At 43.4% G+C, this 26,066-nt stretch overlaps 1 protein-coding gene across 3 annotated transcripts; it reads left to right on the top strand.

The window, feature by feature from the left end:
- Window positions 1-218: 218 nt before the first annotated feature.
- BICDL2 (BICD family like cargo adaptor 2) lies at window positions 219-26,066 on the top strand. Of its 3 annotated transcripts, none has more exons than XM_039330425.1 (11): window positions 219-874; window positions 9,267-9,482; window positions 12,772-12,888; window positions 15,723-15,869; window positions 16,113-16,295; window positions 17,590-17,694; window positions 17,838-18,002; window positions 18,839-18,969; window positions 22,559-22,679; window positions 24,819-24,912; window positions 25,696-26,066. In XM_039330425.1, the coding sequence occupies exons 1-11, from the start codon at window positions 566-568 to the stop codon at window positions 25,734-25,736; spliced, it is 1,629 nt and encodes a 542-aa protein (XP_039186359.1). In that variant the 5' UTR covers window positions 219-565; the 3' UTR covers window positions 25,737-26,066. The 3 variants fall into 3 exon arrangements, with proteins under 3 accessions (XP_039186359.1, XP_039186358.1, XP_039186360.1); XM_039330424.1 differs by having other exon boundaries at window positions 24,819-25,002; XM_039330426.1 differs by lacking the exon at window positions 17,590-17,694 and having other exon boundaries at window positions 221-874; window positions 24,819-25,002.

Raw genomic sequence — 26,066 nt, 5'->3', positions numbered from 1 at the left:
GGCCTAGAAAAAGGCTGAGCATTTAGAAAACAGGCTTGAGAAGATGTTTTTCCCTGCCTTTAAGCCACAGGATTTGGTTGCTTTTGTGATACACCAAGGCAGTGGAAAAACTGCACTGTCAGAAATTTCCCAGGAGAGGAGAAACACTAGCAACAGGTGAGGCTGTGAGTTAGAAAAGGTGGAGCAAGCAGCGTCAAACCTCACCTGTCACCTGGGAGGGTGGAGGTTGGAATCGGGAAACAAACAGCGAAACCTGATCAGAAGGAAAGGATCTGGAGATTGCCTAGGCTGATTGTCCAATTATAGAGCCTTTGGTGGACCTCAGGAGTTTGATATTTCTCCTGAAACCTTGAATGGCATAGATCATCTTTGGTTTTCTTTTCTTGAAGATGCCTTATTCCATGGGGAAATAGGACAAGCCAGGTCCTGCATGCCAGCTCTTTCTCTGGCCTTTTGAACCCGCCTGAAACCAGTTGAGACCAGCATCCTGGCTTGCAAAATCTCCCCACTCTAACCAGTCTGAGGGACAGGTCTTCCTAGACTACTCTAGAGACTCTATGGCTCCATGACTTCCTCCAGGAACCCAGAGGAAGAGCACCTTCGCAGTCCTTTCCCTCTTACTCCCCCACCAGCTCTGCGGGATGAGTACTACCCTTTTGGGGATGAGGGCCAGCCCCCCTTTCGCGGGGATGCTGCTGCGGCTGGAGCCACAGGGGAAGGGGATCCCGATGACACAGATCTGGGGGTGCTGCTTCAGAGGAAAGAACAGGACTTGTTGTTGGCAGCAGAATTGGGAAAGATGCTCCTGGAACGTAACGAGGAACTGGAACGACGCTATGATGAACTGATGAAGGAACATTTGGAAGTCAAAGAGGTGAGGCAGGTGACTGGAGTAAAGAGCAGATAGGAGAAGACCTGATACAGACCAACATTCTTTCATCAGATGCAAAATTGCTAGGATTAGGGTTGAGGTTAGGATTAGAGTTAGGTTGGAGTTGAGGTTGGGATTAGGGTTAAATTTGGGGTTGAGATTAGGATAGAGGTTGGAGTTAGGGTTAGATCTGGGATTAGAGTCAGAATTAAAGTCATGGTTGGGATTAGGGTTGGGATTAGGCCAGTGGTGGGATTCAAATATGTCAACAACCGGTTCTCTGTGTGGATGCCACTTCCATTCTGGGCCTAAGCAACAAAAAATTAGCTGTCAAAGTGGTGCAAACCGGCTGAATCCCATAACTAGATTAGGCCACGTCATGTTCTCTCTGTCCAGTGTATTTGCTAGGTTGTTATGAAAAGAAAAAGAAAGTCTCAAAGATAGGATTTTCTTATGTGCTGTGCTGTATTGTACTTTCTTGGCAAAGTTCTGGATTCAAATCCACCCCTTCTTCAGTCTCATTTTGGAACCCTTTACCCTGTCTGCTTCCCAGGTTTGTTTTTCCCATCCTTATTGCCCAGAGTTTATCATTGGGATTTCACTGAGCATCTACACCCCAGCAGCCTTCAAACATCCAACCATATTTTATTCCTTGTTCATCTCTTTGATTTCTTTCCAGGAGGGAGACGATACATTTAGTTGAAAAATAACTTTGGTTGCATAAGGGCATTCTTCGAAGTAGGAATGTGCTGTAGTCTTCCATAGGTTTTCTCACAGCAGGAGTAGCAGTTTGACCTCAATAGTGATATAGAGGTATCTGCTGTATCTCCACACTCTTTGTTCTGAGCACAGATGCATGCCAGGATCCCCATTCACTCCCTTGTATTTACACCTATTTTTATTCAGCACCTAGTAACCACTCATTTTCAAAACTTCTTGTTTTGAAATTGCTTCATGCTTTGCTTTTCTCTTCTCTTCTGTCATTTAATCATTATTTATTTGACTTTATGAACCGCCCGATTCCTACTTCTGGTTGATTTGCCCAATAGCGGTTGATTTGCCTAACTCTTTGAAGCGGAAGAGCTACACGGTGGCCTCCCACAAGCTATGGACAAACATGAACTTGTGACATTTAGGGTGGAATTCTGAACAAAATAAAATAGTGCGCAGGTGCGTGAACCAGCTGCATGTAACTCCACAGTGTGTTCAGGAGTGTGAAGCGGAGTTGCTAAGGAAAAGAGGCTGTGCGAAGTGAACTCCAAAATCCTATGTAGGTACTTTAGTCCTCCACTTACGACCGCAACTAGGACCCAGAATGTCCACTGTTAAACAAGATGGTTGTTAAGTGAGTTGCATCCAATTTTACGATCTTTTTTGCTACGGCTGTTAAGTGAATCACTGCAGTTGTGAAGGGAATCACATGGTCATTAAGCAAACCCTGCTTCCCCCCCAATGACTTTGTTGTTAGAAATGAACTGGGAAGGTCACAAATGGTGATCAAATGACCCCAGGTTGCAGCAACTATCTTAAATGCATGCCGGTTGCTAAGCACCCAAATTCACACAATGCTGTGATGGTCATAAGTGCAGAGGGCCAGTCATAACTTTTTTCAGTGTCATTGTAATGTTTGAACCGTCGCTAAACAAATGGTTGTAAGTAGAGAACTAGCTATATACCCCATCCCGACATAACTCACTGCTGTAGACTGGATTGTGAGGTTGTCTTCCGGAGTTATTTACTAGAGTTACTGGAATGGCAGAGCCATCCCTGCCTCCTGAGGCTGCCTGTGTCTTGTCATCAGATCATGATTTACACAGTTTCATCCCATTGCTTTTCATGTCACAAAACATGAAAGTCGGGAGCTTTGTTTGGCAGAAGCTCCTCTTCCCCCCCCCCACACACTCCCAAGGGCTGTTTCCATTCAGAACTGCAAATCAGAAAACTTTTCCAAATCAGAAAACATTTCAATATATGACTTAACAGGAATGTATTAAGTGGATTTACATTGTGCAGCTAGTCCTTATGATCAGACATGGGACCAGAATTGCCATTGTTAAGCAAGACAGCTGTTAGTCATGACCAATTTTTTTAAAATCATAAAATGGTCATTAAGTGAATCTGGCTTCCCCCATTGACTTTGCTTGTCAGAAGACGGCTGGGAAATGATCACAAATGGCAATCGCATAACCTCTGGATGCTGTAAATACGTGCTGGTTATTTAGCACCTGATTTTGATCATGTGACCGTGAGGGTGCTACAGATGTGAGGATCGGTCCCAAGTCACTTTTTCATTGCCATTGTAACATCAAACAGTTGCTAAACAAATGGTTGTAAATTGAGAACCACTTGTGATCCCACAAGATACAAATCACCAACATGAGAAAGAATGCTTAATACAGTACGTGGAGGTTTTAGACCTCTACTTGAAAAACTGGACAACCATTTGTCTGAAATTGTATAGGGTTTCCTGCCTGAGCAGGGGGTTGGACTAGAAGACCTCCAAGGTCCCTTCCAACTTTGTTATTCTGTTAAAACATTACCCTTTGCTTCAACTGATCATATATCTAAGGCAGGGGTTCTCAACCTTGGCAACTTTAAGACTTGTGGACTTCAACTCCCAGAATTCCTCAGCCAGCAAAGCTTTGCTGGCTGAGGAATTCTGGGAGTTGAAGTCCACAAGTCTTAAAGTTGCCAAGGTTGAGAACCCCTGATCCAAGGCATTGTGCCTATCCCCAGTGAGGAGCAGGTGGACAATAAGTAGAATTAGTGTTTTCCAGATATATGTAGGCTATCCACCATTAGGCCTTGCAGTCCAGCAGATCTGGAAAATTGCCAGGTTAGTTTTCTTCAAGCTGTGCCTACCACATGTTTAAACATTGCTCGTTCTAACATGGGAATTCTTGTTTAGCATGTGCAGCAACATTGGCATCTGCTGGAGTCAACTGTGTTTTTTCAGAGAAGCCAGAGAAATGGACTTTTCAGGAAGTCTACTTTTCCCTGCCTTCTCTCATTGTTTTCCCCTCTCAAACACCTTGCTCTCCAAGTCCTTAACCTCAGATGGAACAGATACCAATTAGGGACTTTCTGGACACACTACCCATGGCAACTGGGAGAACCAGTTTGGCCCAGAGGAAGTCACTGCAGAAGCAATGTGAGTCTGCTACCAGGGTGGATATAATTAGCTAAGAGGGAAAGAAGGATATAAAAGTGACTGAAACTGGCAGGAACAGAAGTGAGAAAGCACCCAGTGTGAATCACTCTGTTTCCACAGGACCTCACCCACCAAATATTCTGCAAAGGGCTGTGGCTCTTTTTAAGCCATGGCAATTACAGCTTTACGACACTCTTGCAAAGCAGTGTTCTTTTGCTGTCCAAAGCCTGCTTGACTGTTGTTAGTGTGATCCTCTTAGGAGATCTACCTTCCCATACTTCCTCCAGGTGTGCGTAAATGGAGTAAGATTCCTTTTTTAAAATACTTGTCCCTCTGTGTGCATTTGTATTTTATTGGCACTGCCTGGGGAAACTGCTGCTGGGGAAGTTGACAACCTGTTCATTAGAGATTATATAGCCTGTGGAATCTGTTGCTGTAACTTGATTTCCAGGAGAGTTCAACAAAAATCCAAGCAAAGGAAGGAAAAATAGAAAAAAAAAAACCCAATAACTTTAATTATTGCTAGGCAGCAAATAAAACAAGCTACAAGACAAAACACAAGATTGGCAGTAGCAGCAGGCTGCAATTCATTTACTGTTTGTTTACTCTCAGCCACTAATTGGTGGATTGCTGGCAGAAAACAAGGCAGCTAACCTGGCAGGTCTGTTTTTTGCTGGCAAGCAAGCAACAAGTTGTACCATTGTGGTGTCTCAGCACATGCAGTAAAGTCTCCACATAAGGTCTGACCCACCCTGGCTTCATATCCCAGGCACATAAAATTTCTGTATAGGTAGTCCTTGATTTATGACCACAATTGGGCATTTCTGTTGCTAAACAAGGCAGTTATTTTACAGCCATTTTTTGCAGAGGTTGTTAAAAAAAATCACTGCACTTATTAAGTGAATCATGCAGTCATTCAGAGAATCTGGCTTCCACCACTGAGTCTCCTTGTTGGAATCTGGCTTAGAAAGTTGCTAGTGGCAATCACACAACCCTGAAACATTGCTACCGTTTGGTCTAGTGCAGAGGTATGCAACCTTGACATCTTTAAGACTTGTGGACTTCAGCTCCCAGAATTCCCCAGCCAGCATAGCCAACTGGGTGACTTTGGGCCAGTCACTCTCTCTTAGTCCAACTCACCTCACAGGGTTGTTGTGAGGGAAAATAGATGAAGGCGTTTTGTCTCTGTTCGCTGCCTAATTTTTAAAAGTAGTAAATGTGGACTACAAACAAACAATGGCAAAGGCATGTCAATGGCAAAGTGGCCTTCTTTTGATTGTGTGATAGTAAGGAATGCTGCAACCATCATAAGTGTGTGAGAACCGGCTATAAGTCACATTTTTTCAGTTCTATTGCAACTTTGAACAGTCACTAACTGAATGGTTGTTAAGTCGAGGACTATCTGTATAGGGCAGTGGTTCTCAACCTGTGGGTCGGGACCCCATTTGGGGTCGAACGACCATTTCACGGGGGTTGCCAAAAAACACAGTCCGCCATTTTTTTCCCCTTTTCCTTAGCTGTGCTACTCCCTTTTATTCTATTGGCTTTTGAAAGCCAATAGAATAGACTCTCTTGAATCGAGTCTAATTCTATTGGCTTTCAAAAGCCAATAGGAATTGTCCAGGCTGTCTCTGCCCTGCTGAGCCCGCCAAAAGTCCCATTCTGCAAATGGTGCAGCACCAGTTGAGTAGTCCTCGACTTACGACCGGTTGAGTAGTCCTCGACTTACGACCGGTTGAATAGTCCTCAACTTAAGACCGGTTGGGGGTCGAGGCATTAAAAAGGTTGAGACCACTGGTATAGGGTGAGGCCAGCTGTACCTTGTGGCACTCAGTTATGGATAATTCGGCTAGAAAATTCTTGAATAGGGTGACTTCCTCTATGGCAGTGATGGCGAACTTTTTAGAGACTGAGTGCCCAAACTGCAACCCAAAACCCACTTATGCATCATCAAGTGCTGGGTGGGTGTGGCCCATTGGGTGGGCGTGGCTGTGGTGGTAACGGCAAACTGGGTGGGACTAAAAAGTTCAATCAATCAATCAATTCCAACTTTGCAAGATCTTTTTTTTCCCACGAGAAGTTGAACTTGACTGAACCTTTTTTTTTTTTGCACATGGCAGTGGAGGCCTAAAGCAAAAAGGTTTTATAAAACGCAGCTGAAAGCCTAGGACTGGGGTGACGGTACGTGTGCCCAGAGAGAGGGCTCTGAGTGCCGCCCCTGGCACCCGTGCCATAGGTTCACCACCACTGGTGTAGGTTCTCCTGCTCAGGCAGAGGGCTGGACTAGAAAACCTCCAAGATTTCTTCCAGTTCCATTCCAGTTCCATTCCATTCCATTCTATTCTATTCTATTCTATTCTATTCTATTCTATTCTATTCTATTCTATTCTATTCTATTCTATTCTATTCTATTCGGCAGTGGTGGCGAACCTATGGCACGCGTGCCAGAGGCAGCACTCAGAGCCCTCTCTGTGGGCACTTCTCTGAAGTGCTGGTGGTGGACTGCGGAGCCCTAGATTGCGTCAGTCGAGAGGCCATCAGGCTGTGGTTGCCGACAGACACTGTCGGCCCCCATGCGCTCACTGGCCTCTGTGTGCAGGGGCCGATGGTATCAGGCAGCAGCTGCCCCGACCCCTTCCTTGCCTTGCCCTGAGATAATAGCACCCCCACTCTGCCTCACTTCACCCCACAGGACGAGCCTCCTACCCACCACCCCACCTGCCAGAGACCCCCTGGATCTCCCCCAACCCTTCCTGGCCCCCACAGGCATTGCTCCCCATGAACAACATTGAGGTGACCACGCCCATCTTGGCCACACCCACCCAGTCTGCCATGACCACCACGGCCATGCCCACCCAGTGGGCCATGCCCACCTGGCACCCAGCAATAAATAAGTGGGTTTTGGGTTGCAGTTTGGGCACTCGGCCTCTAAAAGTTTCACCATCACTGACCTACACCGTCTCAGACCTCTAGTGATGGTCTCAGACCTCCAGTGACGGAGCACCCACGATTTCTGGGGGTAAGCTGTTCCACTGGTCGATTGTCCTCACTGTCAGGAAGTTTCTCCTTAGTTCCAGGTTGCTTCTCTCTAGTCAGTTTCCAACCATTGTTTCTCCTCCTTCCCTCTGGTGCTCTGGTGAACAACCTGGCCCCCTCTGCCTTGTGGCAGCCCCTCAGATACTGGGACACTGCTATCATGTCTCCGCTGTTTCTTCTTTTCTTTAGACTAGCCAAACACAAATCCCGTCGCCGTTCTTTGTATGTTTTAGCCTCCAGGCCTTTGGTCATCTTAGATGCTCTTCTCTGAATTTTTTCCAAACTCTCAACATCTTTTTTGTGATATGGTGACCAAAACTGGTTGCAGTATACCAGGTGTGATCTTAATAGGGCTTTATAAAGCGGTAATAGTACTTCGCGTGATCTTGATTCTATGCCTTTCTTCCCAAATTACTTGGGCTGCCCCAGGGACCTTCTGACTCTCAATAATGGACCCTTGTCTTTCTTGTGGGACTTGGCTGCAGAGTCAAAGTTCACGTTAATACTTCGTGTCCATCTGCATGAAAGACTAATGAGGCAGGGCCACTTTTCTACATGCAGAAGCAGGTTGGGTTGGCAATTGAAACTTAATTCCAGGTGATACCCACTGTCACAGCCAAGGCAATTGGCTGGTTTAGGGAGCCATAAGATAGGCCAGATGGCTTGAGTCAATCTGGCTTTTGTTATATGTTCTTAGACTCTTCTGTCACAGGGGCTGGCAGTTTGACCTTCCCTAATAACAGGAAGGTCCTGTCTCTGGTGCCCAGTGAGATGCTGCCTCAAAAGAAAGAAAGAAAGAAAGAAAGAAAGGGTTACATTCATGAAGCTTTTGAAAAAAATGATTTTTGCATTCAAGAGTAGAGCCTGGAGCTTATGGTGTCCTGTTTTCAGAATTGCTGACTGTAGGATGTCTACCATCTGGTGTCCTCCAGATATGATGGACTCTCCTTCCAGTATTTTGCATCTGATGTTGAATGCAGCAGATCTCTAAAAAGTCAGATTTTATAAAAAATGAGAGCTTCTAGAGAAACTTTGAGCACTGAGCTTTGAACAAATCCAGCCTGAAGTCCTGGAAATTGGGACCACTCAGGGAAATGCAGCAGATTTAATGGACAGCAAGGCTAGCAGAGACCTCTATATCCCTGTGCTCCAATTTAATACCACAATTTGGCTGAAGGTTTAATAATTTTTGCTAATAATTAAAGAACACCTAGAGCCAGGGGTAGGCAACCTTGACTCTTTTATGACTTGTGGACTTCAACTCCCAGAATTCCTGAGCCAGCATGGCTCAGCTTGGAAACTCTCCCTTTCCCCTCAGCATGGCTAGCTCAGGAATTCTGGGAGTTGAAGTCCACGAGTCATAAAAGAGCCAAGGTTGCCTACCCCTGACCTAGACCCTGAAAAGATTTCTCTTTCCAACTGAAAATCATTCATGGGTTACATCTGAATATGTATTCTGAATAGGGAAGATGGCTTACCAGTTGTAGAGCTTTTTGTTTACATAATTAGGGCATTTGATATCTAATCATCTTTTTACTCTTCCTTAAAATCATCCTTTGAGATAGACCAAAATAGTCCTCGACATTTGACCACAATTGAGCCCAAAATTTCTGTTGCTAAGCAAAACAGTTGTTAAGTGAATTTTGCCTCACTTTGTGACTTTCTTGCTTCAGTTAAGTGAATCACTGTAGTTGTTAAATTAGTAACAGGATTATGAAGTGAATCTGGCTTCCCCATTGACTTTGTCTGTCAGAGGATCGCAAATGGTGATCACATGATGCCGGGTCACTGCAATCCTCATAGATATGAACCAGTTGCCAAGCATCTGAATTTTGATCACGTGACCGTGAGGATATTGCAACAGTTATAAGAAAAATGGTCATGTCACTTTTTTCAGTGCTGTTGTAACTCCGAACAGTCACTAAATGAACTGTTGTAAGTCGAGGACTACCTGTATCAAAAATTTGAATGCTTAGTACAGGGGTAGGCAACCTTAGCTCTTTTATAACTCGTGGATTATGCTCAGGAATTCTTGGAGTTGAAGTCCACGAGTCATAAAAGAGCCAAGGTTGCCTATCCCTGGCTTAGTAGAAGGCGAAATTTGAAGTCAAGATACTCTGGATCCCAGATCACCTTCTGAATCCTTCTTCTACACCGGCCTTGAGTCCTCTCCTCCTGGCCCTCACATCTCTGCTTTGCTTTCTGCAGCATCTTGAACAAGAGAAACATGAACTCCGGCGACACCTCAAATCAGGCCGGGCAGAATTTGAGACCCGGACGGCAGAGCTGGAGGCTGACTGGGTGGCCGCCCGAGCCCAGCTGGGGCAGAAGCGTCTGGAACAGCAGGACACCAGTCGAGAGAGCTCACAGGCGGTCTTGGACCTTTCAGAGCAGAATCAACGTCTGGTGGAACAGCTCAGTCAGGTGAGGTGGAACTTTGACGGGGGTTTTGTCTACCCTATTGGGAAGGATAAGGGCTAAGAGGGAGGCCTTCTGGTGTATTTCACCAGCTGCAGAGCGGTTAGGTCAATCAACAGAGAAAGTTCTTTTATGGACAAGGAAGCACCATGTTAATTTTATTCATGCAACAAATCAGTCAAAGGTTGCTTCTGCTTCCCATTCCTTGCCCATGAAGGTAAAGGGGCAAAAGATCAAATTTATGACTGCAATCTAGTAGGTTTTGGTTCTCAATGTTCTTGTTAAGAGAAGAGGAAGCTTGGCTTCTAGGCTAAAGGCCTATACTGTAATATATTTTAGCATACTGTCATATCCAGCAGTTGAGAATATATGAGGCTCAAGGTTGAGCTGACAAGTTCTTAATGTTCTCTGGGCTTGGCTGTTTTCCTGCAGATGTTTAATAAACATCCAGCCTGGGAAACAGGGAAACAAGCAAGAACTCAACGCTGGATATGAGTCATCTGGATTAGAGGCTGAGGTTGTTTTCAGGTGAATCACTCATGTTAAAAAAGGTGTACTGAGTACCCTGAAGGGGATTCTATAAGTTTCAGAGGAAAGTAAAAGATGGCCGAATGAGGTGCCATCTTTTAAAATATCTCACGTCTTGTTTGATCTGCTGGTTGCAGAAATGCACAAGAGATGGAGGATTCAAATCACTGAAATCTCAGACGTGTGTGTCAGGCTAAGCCATTGTAAATCTTAAAATAAATCAGTGTGGTCAATCTTGCTGAGTTCATAGACCTTTGCTGAATCCCATCCTTGTTAAAAAGGCTAAATTCACCAGTATCCGTAAATGGAATATTGTGGGTAGGGGTAGGAAGAGATAAGGAGAGGAATCTTCCCTAGCCAAGTTCCTTCCAAAAGTTAAGCTACAATTTCCATCATCCTGGCCTATATCACACTGGAAAACTTACCAAGCCTCCATCTCCCATCAGTCTCAAGCTCTTGGTATGAATGATGGAGATTGTAGTTCACCAATATTTGAAAAGTCCTAGGGTCCCCACAGGTGAGGTGAATGATGTTAAACATTTTTGAAATGGGGACTTCATTTTTCGATGCAAATAAAAGTTCCTTCTCACTGCAATAACAGCCCAGTGGATGGAATTAGATCAAAAAACATCTGAGTCACATTATATTGTTCCTGTAACAGCACTAACAAGACTGGCAGGATTCTAACAACGTAGGAATCTAACCACAAGTAAGATAAGAAAGTCAAACAAGTGACGATAAGGGCTCTAAAATACTCCCTGCTCTCAAAAGTTAAATGAAGAGATGACATCATAGATAAAAAAAACCATTTAAAAATTAAAGTCACTGGCCTAATTCTTTTTGTGCCTTTGCATTTCTGAAATTTATTAATGGGATGTAAAAGTGGGTTTAGGGTTTCTTTTTGTAAAATGGACAATTATATTGTTCGGTGGCACACAGCCAAAGTATTACTGAAATCTAGTAAAGGTAAGTCTTCAATGTACGGCCTCAACTGAGCCCAAAATTTCTGTTGCTAAGCGAGACAGTTAAGTGAGTTTTGCTCCATTTTATGACCTTCCTTGCCACAGTTGTTAAGTGAATCATTGCAGTTGTTAGGTTAGCAACACAGTTGTTAAGTGAATCTGGCTTTCCCATTCACTTTGCTTGTCAGAAAGTTGCAAAACGGGATCACGTGACCCCAGGGCACTGCAGCTGTCATAAATAAGAGCCAGTTGCCAAGCATCCAAATTTTGATCACCATAACCATGGGGACGCTACAATGGTCGTAAGTGTGAAAAAAGGTAATAAGTCACTTTTTTCAGTACCATTGTAACTTCAAATGATCACTGAATGAACTGTTGTAAGTTGAGGACTACCTGTAGTATTCTCTTTCTCTTATTAATATTTGATACTTGCATTGGTGTCCAATAAAGCCAGCAAACTAAGAAGTTGTTTGATTAAAATATATTTGTGCAAATCTTTATTTTTCTTTTAATATTCAGGCTTGGAGTCTGTTCTTATCTTTGGGAAATTAAGGCAAAGTAAAGCCTGCATATCTTAGAGATACTGTTAGGGGGCCTTAAGGCAAAGATCAAACCAAGTCTCTTGGCTCAGCTAATAAGAAAGAGGGACTCCTAGTTATGACTTTTTTCCAGAAACAACATCCCCTTAAAAAGTTTGTAGCTCAGTTGCAGATGTTCATGTCCCAAGTCATTAAATTGATAAGGAAAGGCATTCTTTACATATGCTAACAGGACATTCTTCCTTAGACAACTACCCAGTACACATTTCACACAGTTTTTTCATGAGCCTGAGTATTGGATTGCACTGATAGTCCTCCTCTTATGACCAGTCACTTAGCAACCATTCAGAGTTACAGTTGACGTACAGGTAGTCCTCGATTTATGACTGCAATTGAGCCCAAATTTTCTGTCATTGTTAAGTGAATTCCCCTCCCCATTTTATGACCTTTCTTGCCACATGTGTTAAGTGAATCACTGCAGCTGTTAAGTTAGCAACATGGTTTTCAATGAATCTGGCTTCCCCACTGACTTTGCTTATCAGAAGGTCACAAAAGGTGATCACATGACCCCGGGACACTGCAACCGTCATAAATACGAGTCAGTTGGCAAGCGTCTAAATTTTGATCGTGTGACCACAAGGATGCTGCAATGATTATAAACATGAAAAACAGTCATAAGTCACTTTTTTCAGAGCTGTTGTAACTTTGAACAATAACTGAATGAACTGTTGTAAGTCGAGGACTACTTGTTCCTGGGAGCTACGTACAACCCAGGTTTGAAGCTCAGCCAGTCCCCTCCCCAAGTAATGTGACTGAACTTCAGGCTCTTAGCAACTTGACCCCACTTAACGGCTGCTTGCAGCATCCCATGGTCAACTGATTGTGCTTTGCAATGATTTTGCCAAAATTCAGCACTTCCACTTTGGGGCAAAACTGCACCCATCGTGAACTCTTGGTTTGCTTAATGACTGTGTTTGTTTAATGACCATGGTAACTGCTTTATGATCCCCGTGTGAGTTAAACAACCATCACAAAATAGATTGCAAAATTGGGTTAGTCACCTGGTTGACCTTTTTTACAATTGTCATGACTTACGAATGGGAAGGGCAGAGTCTATTATAGTCGTGAGACAAGGACTACCTGCATTTGGAGGCGAAGCACATTTTGCACCATCCAGAGCCAAGAATAGCTTGGAAAAGAGATTTAAAGAAGCTCCCCTGTTATCAAATCCTAACCAAGAGCTGTCTGCTCCATCCCCTATAATAGGTCACTCACTTGGAGCAGCAGCTCCAGGAAGATCTGGCTGTATTACGTGCAGAACATCGGACCCTGAGCCTTTGCAATGCTGAGCATGCTGCACGGATGCAAAGTCTGCAAGCTGAGGTAAGAAAAAAGGCTGTCGATTAATGCCCCTCTTTGGGCCAGGGATGGCAGGCAGATAAAAGACTAATCCTTTCTTTTCCATCACTCTAGGGGTGTTATAGCTTAATCTGAAAATGGTTGATTTAGCATGCACAGTCTTATTGCGTGAGATAACCTGGGAGTAAGTTGAAACTCAAGTACTTTGGCCACCTAATGAGAAGGAAGGACTCACTGGAGAAGAGCCTAATGCTGGGAAAGATTGAGGGCAATAGAAGAATGGGATGACAGAAAATGAGGTGGCTGGATGGAGTCACTGAAGCAGTAGGCGTGAGCTTAAATGGACTCCAGAAGATGGTGGAGGACAGGAAGGCCTGGAGGAACATTGTCCATGGGGTCGCGATGGATCGGACATGACTTCGCAACTAACAACAACAAAACACAGTAAACAGTCTATAGTAAATGGTGGTTTATCTTACACTATCTACAATATCATACACCAGGAACAATATACATACATGTGCTAATACAGCAGGATCCAACAAACCACAGTTACAGCAGGAAACGGAAGAGAGAGAACACGTCAGTGGAGCCTTCCCTTTATACAAAGGCTCTTAAAGAGACACAGACGCTGCTGGGTCATTCCCATCATTATATCTTATATCTTACATTATATAAGTGGGTTAGCTGTTAAATCAATACCTTGACAACACACACTAAACTGGTAACTGATGACTCAGAGCTACTGTACTAGATCTAGGCTTCAAAAATACTGACAACCATCTGATGGCAGCACACACTTGGTGTTTGCTGCCATTTTGCTGCCATCTAGAAGTCATCTGGAATTCTGCAGCCCCCATCTAGTAGCCCTAAACAACTCTCCCTTCTGTTCTCAAACCTATGTTGCACAGTTCAGGTTGGCCAAAGCTAAAGAAAGGACATGGTTTGTTGTGTTCAAGTTGGTCTTCCTTCCCTCTTCATACACATTCTGTTTCTGAAACAAAGAAGCCATGCCCTCCAACTCTTAAAAACATCCAATAGTCCAGGGGTTCCCAACCCAGTACTAGGCCTTGAGTCTTTCAGAACTGGGCCATGGAAGTGGCAGGTGAACATGTGTGTTCATGCATGCATTCACACTTATGCAAGCAGTGGGCAAGCATGTTTGTGTGGCACTCCATTTGCCCAAGAAGTGGATGCATTTGCCAATGCAAATGGAGTTGCAAACACGCTCACCAACTTCTTACACAAAACCATCCCCTCCCCCCCACTTGCTGGTCCACAAAGCCAAAAAGATTGGGGAATTCTGCAATAGCCCCATGTCTGTCCTATTTGAACATCTGATTCTAAACATCACTGTGAAAGTCTTCATCTGTAGAGGCAATAATCAATCTTTGAGTTCCTTCAGCCCCCAATATGATTGATTCTTAGCATGTATCCTAGGTCTTTTTCCCCCCAAGATTCAGGAAATGCTGGGCAATTTGGAGTCTCTATTTATATTTCCTACAAAGCCCTTGAGCATCACTCTGGAGCATTGTGGAATCCTTAAGTAAACCTCTTTTTCTGAAGAATTGCAATATTAATACAGTAGAATATATAATCACGAGAGGATGCCCAGTTCTCAAAAATTGCTGATGGAGCAGCAGATTTGATTATGTCAAGGAAAATGTGTTAGTCACTGAATGGAAGCCATTTTGAGAAGTACAGGTAGTCCTCGACTTATGACCATTTGTTTCGTGACTGTTCAAAGCTATAATGGTGCTGAAAAGAGTGACTTATGATCAATCACAGCATCCCTGCAGTTAAGTGATCCCAATTTAAGCGCTGGGCAACCAGCATCTATTTACAAAGGTCATAGCATCCTGGGGTCATATGATCACCATTTGTTACCTTCCCAGGTAGCTTCCAACAAGCAAGGTCAATGGGGGAAGCTAGATTCACTTAATGACTGTGTGATTTGCTTAATGACCCTGGCAAAAAAGGTCATAAAATCAGGTGTGGTCACATGATGATTCACCTAACAAATGCATTGCTTAGCAATGGAAGTTCCAGTCACAATTTTGGTCATAAGCTGAGGACTATCTGTATTACATCAACAACTTTGCATGTACAAAAAGATGGAGGATGAAAACCTGTGTTTGAGGGGTCCTTGGTGCTCTCTGAGCTTGGTTGATTTCTTGCAGATGTTACAATTACCCAAACTAGGTAACATCCTTTGTTACAATCCTTTATTACAGGCATGTCAAACTGCCGGCCCGCGGATCAGATGCATCACACCGAAACCGTGCCGGCAATGGGAAAAAAGTCGCGATACATCGTGTGACGCCACGAGTTTGACATGCCTGCTTAATTAGGAACCGTGATGATGCAGTGGTTAAAATGCAGCATTGCAGGATAACTCTGTCTATAGCCAGGAGTTGGATCCTGACCAGCGCAAGGTTGACTCAGCCTTCCACCCTTCTGAGGTCGATAAAATGAGGACTCAGATTGCTGCGGGCAATATGCTGACGTTTGTATACCGCTTAGAGAGGGCTATATAAAGCAGTATATAAGTGCTATTGCTATTTGTTCTTCAGTGGGTGCAATCTCCTATTACAAATGGATAATCTATTGCCCAATCTGAATTGGCAACCCCACTTTGGTGATATCTATTATCTATTATCTTTTTATTTTATTTTAACAAAGATAGGTATACAGTATTATTCCAGATTTTCTGGGTTTGGAAGAAAACTTTTCTACTTTTCCCAAACCAAAACTGGGCTCGAGGCATTGAGCTGACTGAGCAGGGAATGGTGATATGGAGCTGATCTTTGAAGTGTTCCCTCCTTTCTTATGTTCATTTCTGATGTCTTCCTTCGCAGAATCGTCTGCTTCAAGAGCGGAAGCAAGATATGGAGAAACAGATCCGTCGGCTTCGGGAGGAGAACGAATCCATCCAGGTGCTGGTGGACACGTTACACGACAACCTCCTCCTTCTCCGCAAAGAGAGCTGTGAAAAGCAGCTGCGGGTATGTGGTTTATGTACTTGCACATAAAAAGGTTACTTTTCAGGGGAAACAATGGCCAGTCTTGAAATGGGATGAAACTGAAAGAGATATGAAACCACTGATGGGAAAATGAGTCACCCTGGGGCGGTTATGCACAGAATTAGGAAGAAGAATTCCATGAAAGCAGCCGCATCTCGGGGAAAAATTCTTCCCCAGAAAGCTATTTTCATCCTCTCTGCTTCCTGTTTCTCTTCCCATCCAAAGTTTAAACAGGTAGAAGCAGAAGCTGAGGAACTCCGGACTGCCAATCGGCGCCTCCAGCATCAGGTCAAAGATTTGAAGGAAGAGATCCGTCTTCATGAGTTAGATACCTCTGTTACTTCCATCCAATCTGAGATTGAAAGCAGTTTAGGCGATGCTCCAGGAGCCCCTGGACAGACACCAAAGGTAAACTAGAAGGATACACCTGAGAAGGGAGGTTCAGATTCCCTTTTTAGTGTCACTGGGGAAATTTTCAATGTCAAAAGAAGGTTGTAATTTGTGTGCTAATTTGAGAGAGCGCGCAGCATTACACATACCTGACCAATCCTTCCCAAATTTCTATGGCAGGGATAGGCAACCTCGGCTCTTTTATAACTTCAACTCCCAGAATTCCTGAGCCAGCCATGTTGAGGGGACAGGGAGAGGTTTCCAAGCTGAGCCATGCTGGCTCAGGAATTCTGGGAGTTGAAGTCCCCGAGTCATAAAAGAGCCAAGTTTGCCTACCCATGACTTAGGTGAAAACGTCATTAAACTGGGCATAATTCACTTAACAGTCATCTTGCTTAGCAAAAGAAATTCTGGTTCGAAATGTGATCGTAAATTGAATACCTGTATTCAAAATATATTGATTGGGACATCTGAAGCATGTTATCTTCATACGTAGCTGGAACAAATTATAAGACACTTCTGCCCAGCACAATATTCGCTCTTGTTTCCAGCCATAATGCCTCACCACCCAATTGGAAAATGACCTTTGTATATCTTCCATTCTGTGAGACTTGAAACAATGGAAAAAGACAAGGAACACCGTGAGCCAGTCAGTCAGTTCTCTCATCACTGGATCAAGAAGGAACCCTAAAACTGCGACTTAAATAATGTCTGGTTGCAGAGCTGTCCGGTCGCCTGAATGATTACAAATCCTCTCACTCATAGCCTATGCACAGACCATCACTGTTTTATTTTCTAAAAGACATAAATTGCCTCCACACCTGCCAGATGTTTAATCTTGTTTGGCAGTTGAAAATAATAATAAATAAACGAACTCTTGTCGTGGAAGCCACTGGGCTCTGAAAATAACATCTCTTCTGTCCTCATCAAAAAGCCTCTGAAAAGAGTAATATTAGAACAATAGTAGGGTGATAGGTGTTCTCCTGAGCCCAGGTAGGCTTATTCCTAACAAACCATGCACACAATTGCAATTTGGTCCAAAGGGAGATAGTTGGTATCTTAATGCAACATGGGAGACACCCATGAAGACTTGTCCTGGTGAGATTCACATGAAGACAATGTGGCTGTATAAATAGTCCTTGGCTTACAACCACAATTGAAACCCACAATTTCCATTGCTAAGCAATACAGTTGTTTTGCCCTGTTTTACGACCTTTCTTGCCACAGTTGCTGAGTGAATCACTGCATTTGTTAAGTTGGTAACAGGATTGATAAATGAATCTAGGTTTCCCGCTGATTTTTGCTTTTGCAGAAGGTTGGAAAAGGTGATCACCCGACCACGGGATACTGCAACCGTCATGAATACATGGTAGTTGCCAAGCATCCAAATTTTGACTATGGGGACGCTGCAGTGGTTGTAAGTGTGAAAAACAGTCATAAGTCACTTTTTTCAATGGCATTGTAACTTTGAATGGTCGCTAAACGGATAGTTATAAGTCTCCTACTTTCTAGCACTAAGCTTTCTGACTCCTTGGGCGGGCATCTATTTATCTGCTTTAGTCAATCACCCACGGCATCCACAAGACTGGTTCCACTCCAAAGAAGGCCTCTCCAAGACTGGAGGAGAACATCTCTGAATACACCAAAAGGGTTTCGGCCTTGAGCCATCAGCAGCAAGACATCCTGGCCCAGAAAGAAATGGAGATAGCGAAACTCCAGGATCAGGTAATCTGGCGCTGTACTTCTCTCTTAATAATAATAATAATAATAATAATAATAATAATAATAATAATAATAATAACAACAACAACAACAACAACAACAACAATAAAAAGTTGAAAGGGACCTTGGAGGTCATTTAGTCAGGGAGGAAACCCAGTGTTGGAGAATTCACAACTTCTGGAGGTAGGTTATTCCACTGATTAATTGTTCTAACTGTCAGGAAATTTCTCCTTAGTTCTAGGTTGCTTCTCTCCTTGATTAGTTTTCATCCATTGCGTCTTGTCCTGCCTTCAGGTGCTTTGGAGAATAGCTTGACTCCCTCTTCTTTCTGGCAGCCCCTGAGATATTGGAACACTGCTATCATGTCAACCCTCGTCCTTCTCTTCGTTAAACTAGACATACCCAATTCCAGCAACCGTTCCTTATATGTTTTAGCCTCCAGTCCCCTGATCATCTTTGTTGCTCTTCTCTGTACTCTTTCTAGAGTCCTTTTTACATCGTGGTGACCAAAACTGGATGCAGTATTCCAAGTGTGGCCTTACCAAGGCATTATAAAGTGGTATTAATACTTCACGTGATCTTAATTCTATCCCTCTGTTAATGCAGCCTAGCACTGTGTTGGCTTTTTTGGCAGCTGCAGCACACTGCTGGCTTAATATTTAAGTGATTGTCCACTAGGACTCCAAGATCCCGCTTATAGTTGCTACTATTGAGCAAGGTGCCACCTATACTATACGTGTGCATTTTTCTTGCCTAAATGTAGAACCGTATTTATGGGAGGCCAATCTCTTGTGTAGCTTGGGGAATCGCACATTGCATGTCTTCTTCTCCATCCCTAGGTGACCTTGCAATACGTGGAGCTCAGCGGTTTGAAGTCTGAGATAGAGAACCAGAGGCGGCTATACCAAGAAAGCAATCGGGACAAGGCCTTGAAGTTAGCTGTAGCAGACCGGGATGAGGCTATATTCAAGTGAGCTCTGACGATTGGCTTTGCAAACCACATACACTGTATTGATTTGACTTAATGATCCTTCGTTTAGCAACCATTCAGAGTTACAAAAAAAAGTAATTTATGACTGGTCCTTGTACTTAGGATCGTTGCAGCATCCCCCACAGTCATGTGATCAAATTTGGGTGCTTGCAACCAGCACGTTTTTAGAATGGTAGCAGTGTCCCAAGGTCATGTGATCACCATTTGCAACCTTACAAACCTGCTTCTGACAAGAAAAGTCAATGGCGGAAGCCAGATTTGCTTAGCAACCCTATGATTCACTTAACAACCATGGTGATTCACCAAATGGCTATGTCAAAAAAATAAAGCAGTCGTGATTCACTTAACATCTGCCTAGCTTAGCAACAGAAGTTCCAGTCCCAATTGTCATAAATTGAGGACTATCTATAATCCCTTTGCTCCTGATACTATGATTGCTGCTGGGCTCGTTACCTGTCAAAGCAGCTGGACCAGCCTGTCTATCATGGAGAGGCAACTTTCAAAGTCCCCGGAAGTCATTAATAAAGCCACTACATTTGGAGTTATCAGATTGGGGAAAACTGAGTTAGACCCAATCATATGGGCTCACTGACAAGGCAGATTAAACGAGACTCATATGGGCTCATCTTCCAAGGCAGTTTACCATAGGCTAGGGGTAGGCAACCTTGGCTCTTTTATGACTCGTGGACTTCAACTCCCAGAATTCCTGAGCCAGCCATGTTGAGGGGAAAGGGAGAGGTTTCCAAGCTGAGCCATGCTGGCTCAGGAATTCTGGGAGTCATAAAAGAGCCAAGGTTGCCTACCCCTGCCATTGGTTAATGTTTCCCAACCTTGCCACCTTTAAGATCTCTAAACCTCAACTCCCAGAGTTCTTTAGCCAGCCTGGCTGACTGAGGAATTCTGGGAACTGAAGTCCACACATCTTAAATCTGCCAAAGTTAAGAACCACTGTTCCATGGCAGGAGCCATTATGGAATGGAGATACCCTTCTCCATCCCAGTTAGGGCTCCCTCATTATGTGAGAACAAAAGCTAGAATTTGTACTTTGCTGTAAATGCAACTAAAAAATAATCAAAGTTATAATCTCTACCATTACATTGATGATGTTACATAGTTTAGGTAATGAAATGTCTGCAAGAAAACAGCCAAGCTCCTCATTTTAACCCTAAGCTACAAATATTCTCCTTTTTTGCCACCATTGCATTTTCTTACAGTGAATGGCCTTATTTATGATGATGGTACATTATTACGAGGGTTGAAAGGATGGAAATGAGACCTTGGAGGAAATCTTTATGCATCGGCCTTGAATCTTTCCAATTTTAGCCAAATCGTGTTCCTTTTCTGCTTATCAAACTTATTCAACCTGAATAAACTTGCTGACTTCACTATACACTCTGCAAAGGTTGCTTGTTTGAACAACTGTAATGTTTATTGCTAGCGGGTTAATTAATAACAGCAAAACCGCACCTTTAATGGAATTGCCACACAATAACACCAAATTTGAAGTCACTGCACTGATACTATTAGACTAGAAAATTCAATTGAAAATGCTGCCCATTTCCTAAAAAGCTTTTTTATAGCATAGCACCAGGTTATATCAGAACCAAAGGAGAATCCAGCAAGGACACATTTAGCAAGTATTATAGCAACTGCCAGCTACCCAAAATTCAATGTCACAAATTTATGACATCACAAAATAATGTCTACTCAGGAAGGTGAAAATAAATAGAAGTAATGATGACAATTCTCTCTATTTGTAATAATACAAGAAATGACCTTGGAAGACCAGCCAAAGAGTTGCTGCCTATGGACTGGTCAGATAAGAGGGAGTTAACTCGTGGACTTCAATTCCCAGAATTCCTGAGCCAGCCATGCTGGCTCAGGAATTCTGGGAGTTGAAGTCCATGAGCCATGCTGGCTCAGGAATTCTGGGAGTTGAAGTCCATGAGCCATGCTGGCTCAAGAATTCTGGGAGTTGAAGTCCATGAGCCATGCTGGCTCAAGAATTATGGGAGTTGAAGTCCATGAGCCATGCTGGCTCAGGAATTCTGGGAGTTGAAGTCCATGAGCCATGCTGGCTCAGGAATTCTGGGAGTTGAAGTCCATGAGCCATGCTGTCTCAGGAATTCTGGGAGTTGAAGTCCATGAGCCATGCTGTCTCAGGAATTCTGGGAGTTGAAGTCCATGAGCCATGCTGTCTCAGGAATTCTGGGAGTTGAAGTCCATGAGCCATGCTGGCTCAGGAATTCTGGGAGTTGAAGTCCATGAGCCATGCTGTCTCAGGAATTCTGGGAGTTGAAGTCCATGAGCCATGCTGTCTCAGGAATTCTGGGAGTTGAAGTCCATGAGCCATGCTGTCTCAGGAATTCTGGGAGTTGAAGTCCATGAGCCATGCTGGTTCAGGAATTCTGGGAGTTGAAGTCCATGAGCCATGCTGGCTCAGGAATTCTGGGAGTTGAAGTCCATGAGCCATGCTGGCTCAGGAATTCTGGGAGTTGAAGTCCATGAGTCATAAAAGAGCCGAGGTTGCCTACCCCTGAACTAGACATAGGAAACAATTTTTTCCCTTGGCCATCGCTTGGCTAAACACCTAATTCTCACAGAGCTGTCTAATATCTATGTATACAGTCAACGTATGACCACAATTGAGCCCAAAATTTGTTGCTAAGTGAGAAATTTGTGAAATGAATTTTGCCCCATTTGACGACTTTTCTTGCCACATTTGTTAAGTGAATCACTGCAGTTGTTAAATTAGTACATGGTTGTTAGCGTAAATCTGACTTCCCCATTGACTTTGCTTGTCAGAAGATTAGTGATCACATGACCCCGGAACACTGCAACCATCATAAATGTAAGTCAGTTGTCAAGCAGCCCAATGTAAATCATGTGAGCATGGGGATGCTGCAATGGTCATAAATGTGAAAAATGGTCAAGTCACTTTTTTCAGTGCCGTTGTAACGTCGGTCACTTAGCAAACTGTTGTAAGTTAAGGACTACCTGTATTTACTGATGTAGTATGACGGTAGCATTATTATCCTTCTTACCTTCTTTATTAACTCCTCTTATACTGTAGGTAAGATTATTATGATTATTCTACTGTTGCTTTGCATGTACACTTTGAGCTTCTGCACCAGAGACACTAATCACACTTGGCCAAGTTAAGTTATTCTCCTCTTCTCTCCCCTTCCCTTCCCTCCCCTCCCCTCCCCTTTCCTCTCCTCTCCTCTCCTACCCTCCCCTCCCCTCCCCTACCCTACCCCACTCCACTCTATTCTAATTTATTGTATATATTATAATATAAAAATAATAAAATTATGATTAGTTACACAGTCAGCCAGATGTTTAGACAGGATTTGTCATTTTTTGTCTACCTTTTAAGTCCTTCCCAAGAGACTGGGATAGACAGATGCTGTTGTTTGATGATGTTAAAGGTATCATCACAGGGTGACACTTACTGTTCCAAGTAAAGCTGCCTTTTGCAATTGACTGATGGGTATTTCATCAATGCCGATGGTGTTCACATAGTGCTCCAGATGTATGACTATGACTATACTTTTTTTCCTACCAGGAAAGGTGAAATAGAATTGGAATTGGCAAAAATCTCCCTGGAGCGAGATTCGCTGAGCCAACAGTTGCTGCGTGTCATTCGCCAGAAGATGGCACTTACTCAGGAGCTGGAAGCTTGGCAAGTGAGTAAGCAGATATGAGAACCATCAGGAAACATGTCCTCCTGAGGTTTAACTGTTAATCCGTTTGCAAGCTGTGAACCATGTGTCAGGAACTGTAACAGTCCTGATGCCTCCTTTTTTAAAAAACCCACTCAGATACAGCTTTGGCTCCTTCAACATTTCCTCGGTTCCAGATGCATTTTGTGACATAGCTGAATGGAGTGTGGGGCTGCATCCCACCTGCATTCCAGGTTCACTGAATGAATCTCATCCCTTTTCAAATAGGCCCCTTTTTTGGGGGGGGGGGAGAGGAAGGCTCAATGATGGGATATAAAAGGGGAGCTTGCAGGAAAGCAAATGCAAAAAGAAATATTTACTGAAGAATAAAGGTAGTCTTCAACATACGACCACAACTGAGCCCAAAATTTATGTTGCTAAGCGAGACATTTCTTAAGTGAGTTGTGCCCCCATTTTGCAACCTTTCTTGCCACAGATGCTAAGTGAATTACTACAGTTATTAAGTTAGTAACACAGTTGTTGAATGAATCTGGCTTCCCCATTGACTTTGCTTGTCAGAAGGCCGCAAAAGGTGATCACATGACCCTGGGACTCTGCAACCGTCATAAATATGAATCAATTGCCAAGTGTCTGAGTATTGATCACGTGACCACAGGGCTGCTGCAACGATCATAAGTGTGAAAAATGCCCATAAGTCACTTTTTTCAGTGCTGTTGTAACTTCAAACGGTCACTTAATGAAAAGTTGTAAGTTGAGGACTAGCCATAGTTAAAAACAAATGAGTTATAGCAGGGGTCTTCAAACTTGGCAACTTTAAGATTTGTGGACTTCAACTCCCAGAATTCCTCAGCCAGCCAGGGCTGGCTGAGGAATTCTGGGAGTTGAAGTCCACAAGTCTTAAAGTTGCCAAGTTTGAAGACCCCTGAGTTATAGGAAGGCGAATGCTAAGATGTTATTAGTGCAAAAACAAAAAATGAAGTGGAGTGGGAAGGTGTAGCAGGAAATTTAGAAACAAATAGGTGAGGAGTTAAAATATTTTTTCTGCTTCTGTGTTGCATTTGTGATGCTACACATGAAACCAGCTAAGCATTGAATGGTCTGAAGCTTGGGCCAGCAGAGCAAACCCTGAGCAAAAATTACTGATAGAGCTCTGGATCGCAAGTACGTGCCTCTAACTATATGAGGAAAGGAAACATCACTTTCAGAATAATGCAACGGTATTGTTGGGGGCCAAATTATGACATTTTGTTTCCGCAAAGCCAAAATGAAATCACAGGAATCTTTTTTTGTCTTTGCTTTGAGCATTTGGGGCAGAAATACTTTACAAATGGGAGTCTTCAAGAGCAAAATTGTGTCTTTTGTTCAAAATAACAGGTGGTCCTCAACTTACAACCATTTGTTTAATGATGGTTCAAAGTTGCAAAGGCACTGAAAAAAGTGACCTAGAAGCAGCCCTCACACTTGCAGTACAACTATCACAGCATCCCCACTGCCACATGATGAAAATTTGGCCACTGTTTATGTGAGGAAAGAACTATGGTGGCACGGTGTTTAGAATGCAGTATTGCAGTCTAACTCTGCCAACTGCTAGCAGTTTGATCCTGACCAGCTCAAGGTTGACTCAGTCTTCCATCCTTCCGAGGTCTGTAAAAAGAGGACCCAGATTGTTGGGGGCAATATGGTAAACTGCTTAGAGAGGGCTATAAAACACTGTGAAGCAGTATATAAATTTAGGTACTACTGCCAATGATATTGATGGTTGCACTGTCCCAGGATCATGTGCTTTTCATTTGCAACCATTTCCCAGCTGGCTTCTGACAAGCAAAGTCAACAGGAGAATCCGAATTTACTTAACAACTGCATGATTAATTTAAAATCTACAGCGTCACTTAACAACTGTGGCAAGGAAGGTCACAAAATCAGGCATGAATCACTTAACAACGTCCTTGCTTAGCAATGGAAATTTTGTTCCCAAATGTGATCATAAGTTGAGGACTTATCTGTACTGTAGGCAGATGAACCTTTTAAATGAAAATGGGTTGGGACAGCATATCTGATATTGCTTCAGAGAGACTCAAGAGAGGATTTCTGGATTCTACTTCATGTTGATCAGAATATTCTTTTTTTCTTTGTGACCTACAGGATGATATTCAGTATATTATTCACCAGCAACTTCTCCAGAAACAGCGGGAAGAACGCCATTGCCTCACCCCGCCACCAAAGCCACCAACACAAGGCAAGGGTCCTGAATTATTTCGGGCTGGTGCCAGCATTCCCAGTGGTACAGGCTTCTTCTCATTCTTCCGGAAAAGCTGAATTGTTGAAGGTGTGGAACTTCTAATATGGCTGAAGGCAGGATAGTGGGCGAAGGGAATGCAAAGGCTGGACTGGATGATAAGAGATGCAGTAGAGGTTTCTATGAGGGACATATTGGAGGGACAAGGGCTGAATGAGTTCAAGAGCTTTATAGAATGGAATGGAATAGAATAGAACAGAACAGAACAGAATAGAACAGAACCGAATAGAATAGAGCTGAAAGGGACCTTGGAGATCTTCTAGTCCAGCCTCCTGCTCAAGCAGGAGAATCTCCTATACCATTTCAGACACGTCTCTTCTTAAAAACCTCCAGTGATGGGAGTGCCCACAATTTCTGGAGGCAAGCTGTTCCACTGGTTAATTGTCCTCACTGTTCATAGGTTGACCCCCTCCTTTGTAGCAGCCCCTCAGATACTGGAATGCTGCTATTCTGTCCTACCTAGTTCTTCTTTTCTCTAGACTGGCCATACACAAATCCTGCAACCGTTCTTCGTATATTTTAGTCTCCAGGCCTTTAATCTTCTTAGGTGCTCTTCTTTGCACTTTTTCCCAAAGTCTCAACATCTTTTATGTAATGTGGTGACCAAAACTGGATGCCAGCTAAAGTCATGCAATTGAATGCGATTCTCTTTAATAGTTACCGGTATAGTGGATTTGTAAAACACTAACTTTGGGTCTGGTTTCTCTTTTAAAACACATCTAGGTTTCCAACAACAGCTGGCCAATCTCTGCTCCAAGTTCTAAGATCACCCTCTTCTGGCAAATTGGGGACATGACTGAGCTAAGTGGATTATTCCAGAACAGCAAGCCAGTAGCCTGGAGACATCCACAGGTCCCAGCGCCCTGCACTTGATGGAATAGGCCTAGAAACTTGGCTTCTGATCCTCCACTTTTTCTTAGAATCAAGACTGATGGGAAGGGGCATATTAATCTCACGTTCCTCCCTTGCAAGAAGAAATAGATTACAGGTAGTTCTCAACTTACAACCATTGATTTAGTAACCGTTCAAAATTGCAACAGCACTGAAAAACAGTGGCTTATGATCATTTTTCACACTTATGACCATTGCAGCAT

This window comes from Crotalus tigris, unplaced genomic scaffold (genome assembly GCF_016545835.1).
Source record: "Crotalus tigris isolate CLP2741 ecotype Arizona unplaced genomic scaffold, ASM1654583v1 scf7180000024427.8105951120:4207309, whole genome shotgun sequence".
In the NCBI taxonomy this organism is placed as follows: domain Eukaryota; kingdom Metazoa; phylum Chordata; class Lepidosauria; order Squamata; family Viperidae; genus Crotalus; species Crotalus tigris.
Note: the sequence above shows the minus strand (reverse complement) of the source record. Positions and strands in the feature narration are given on the sequence as shown.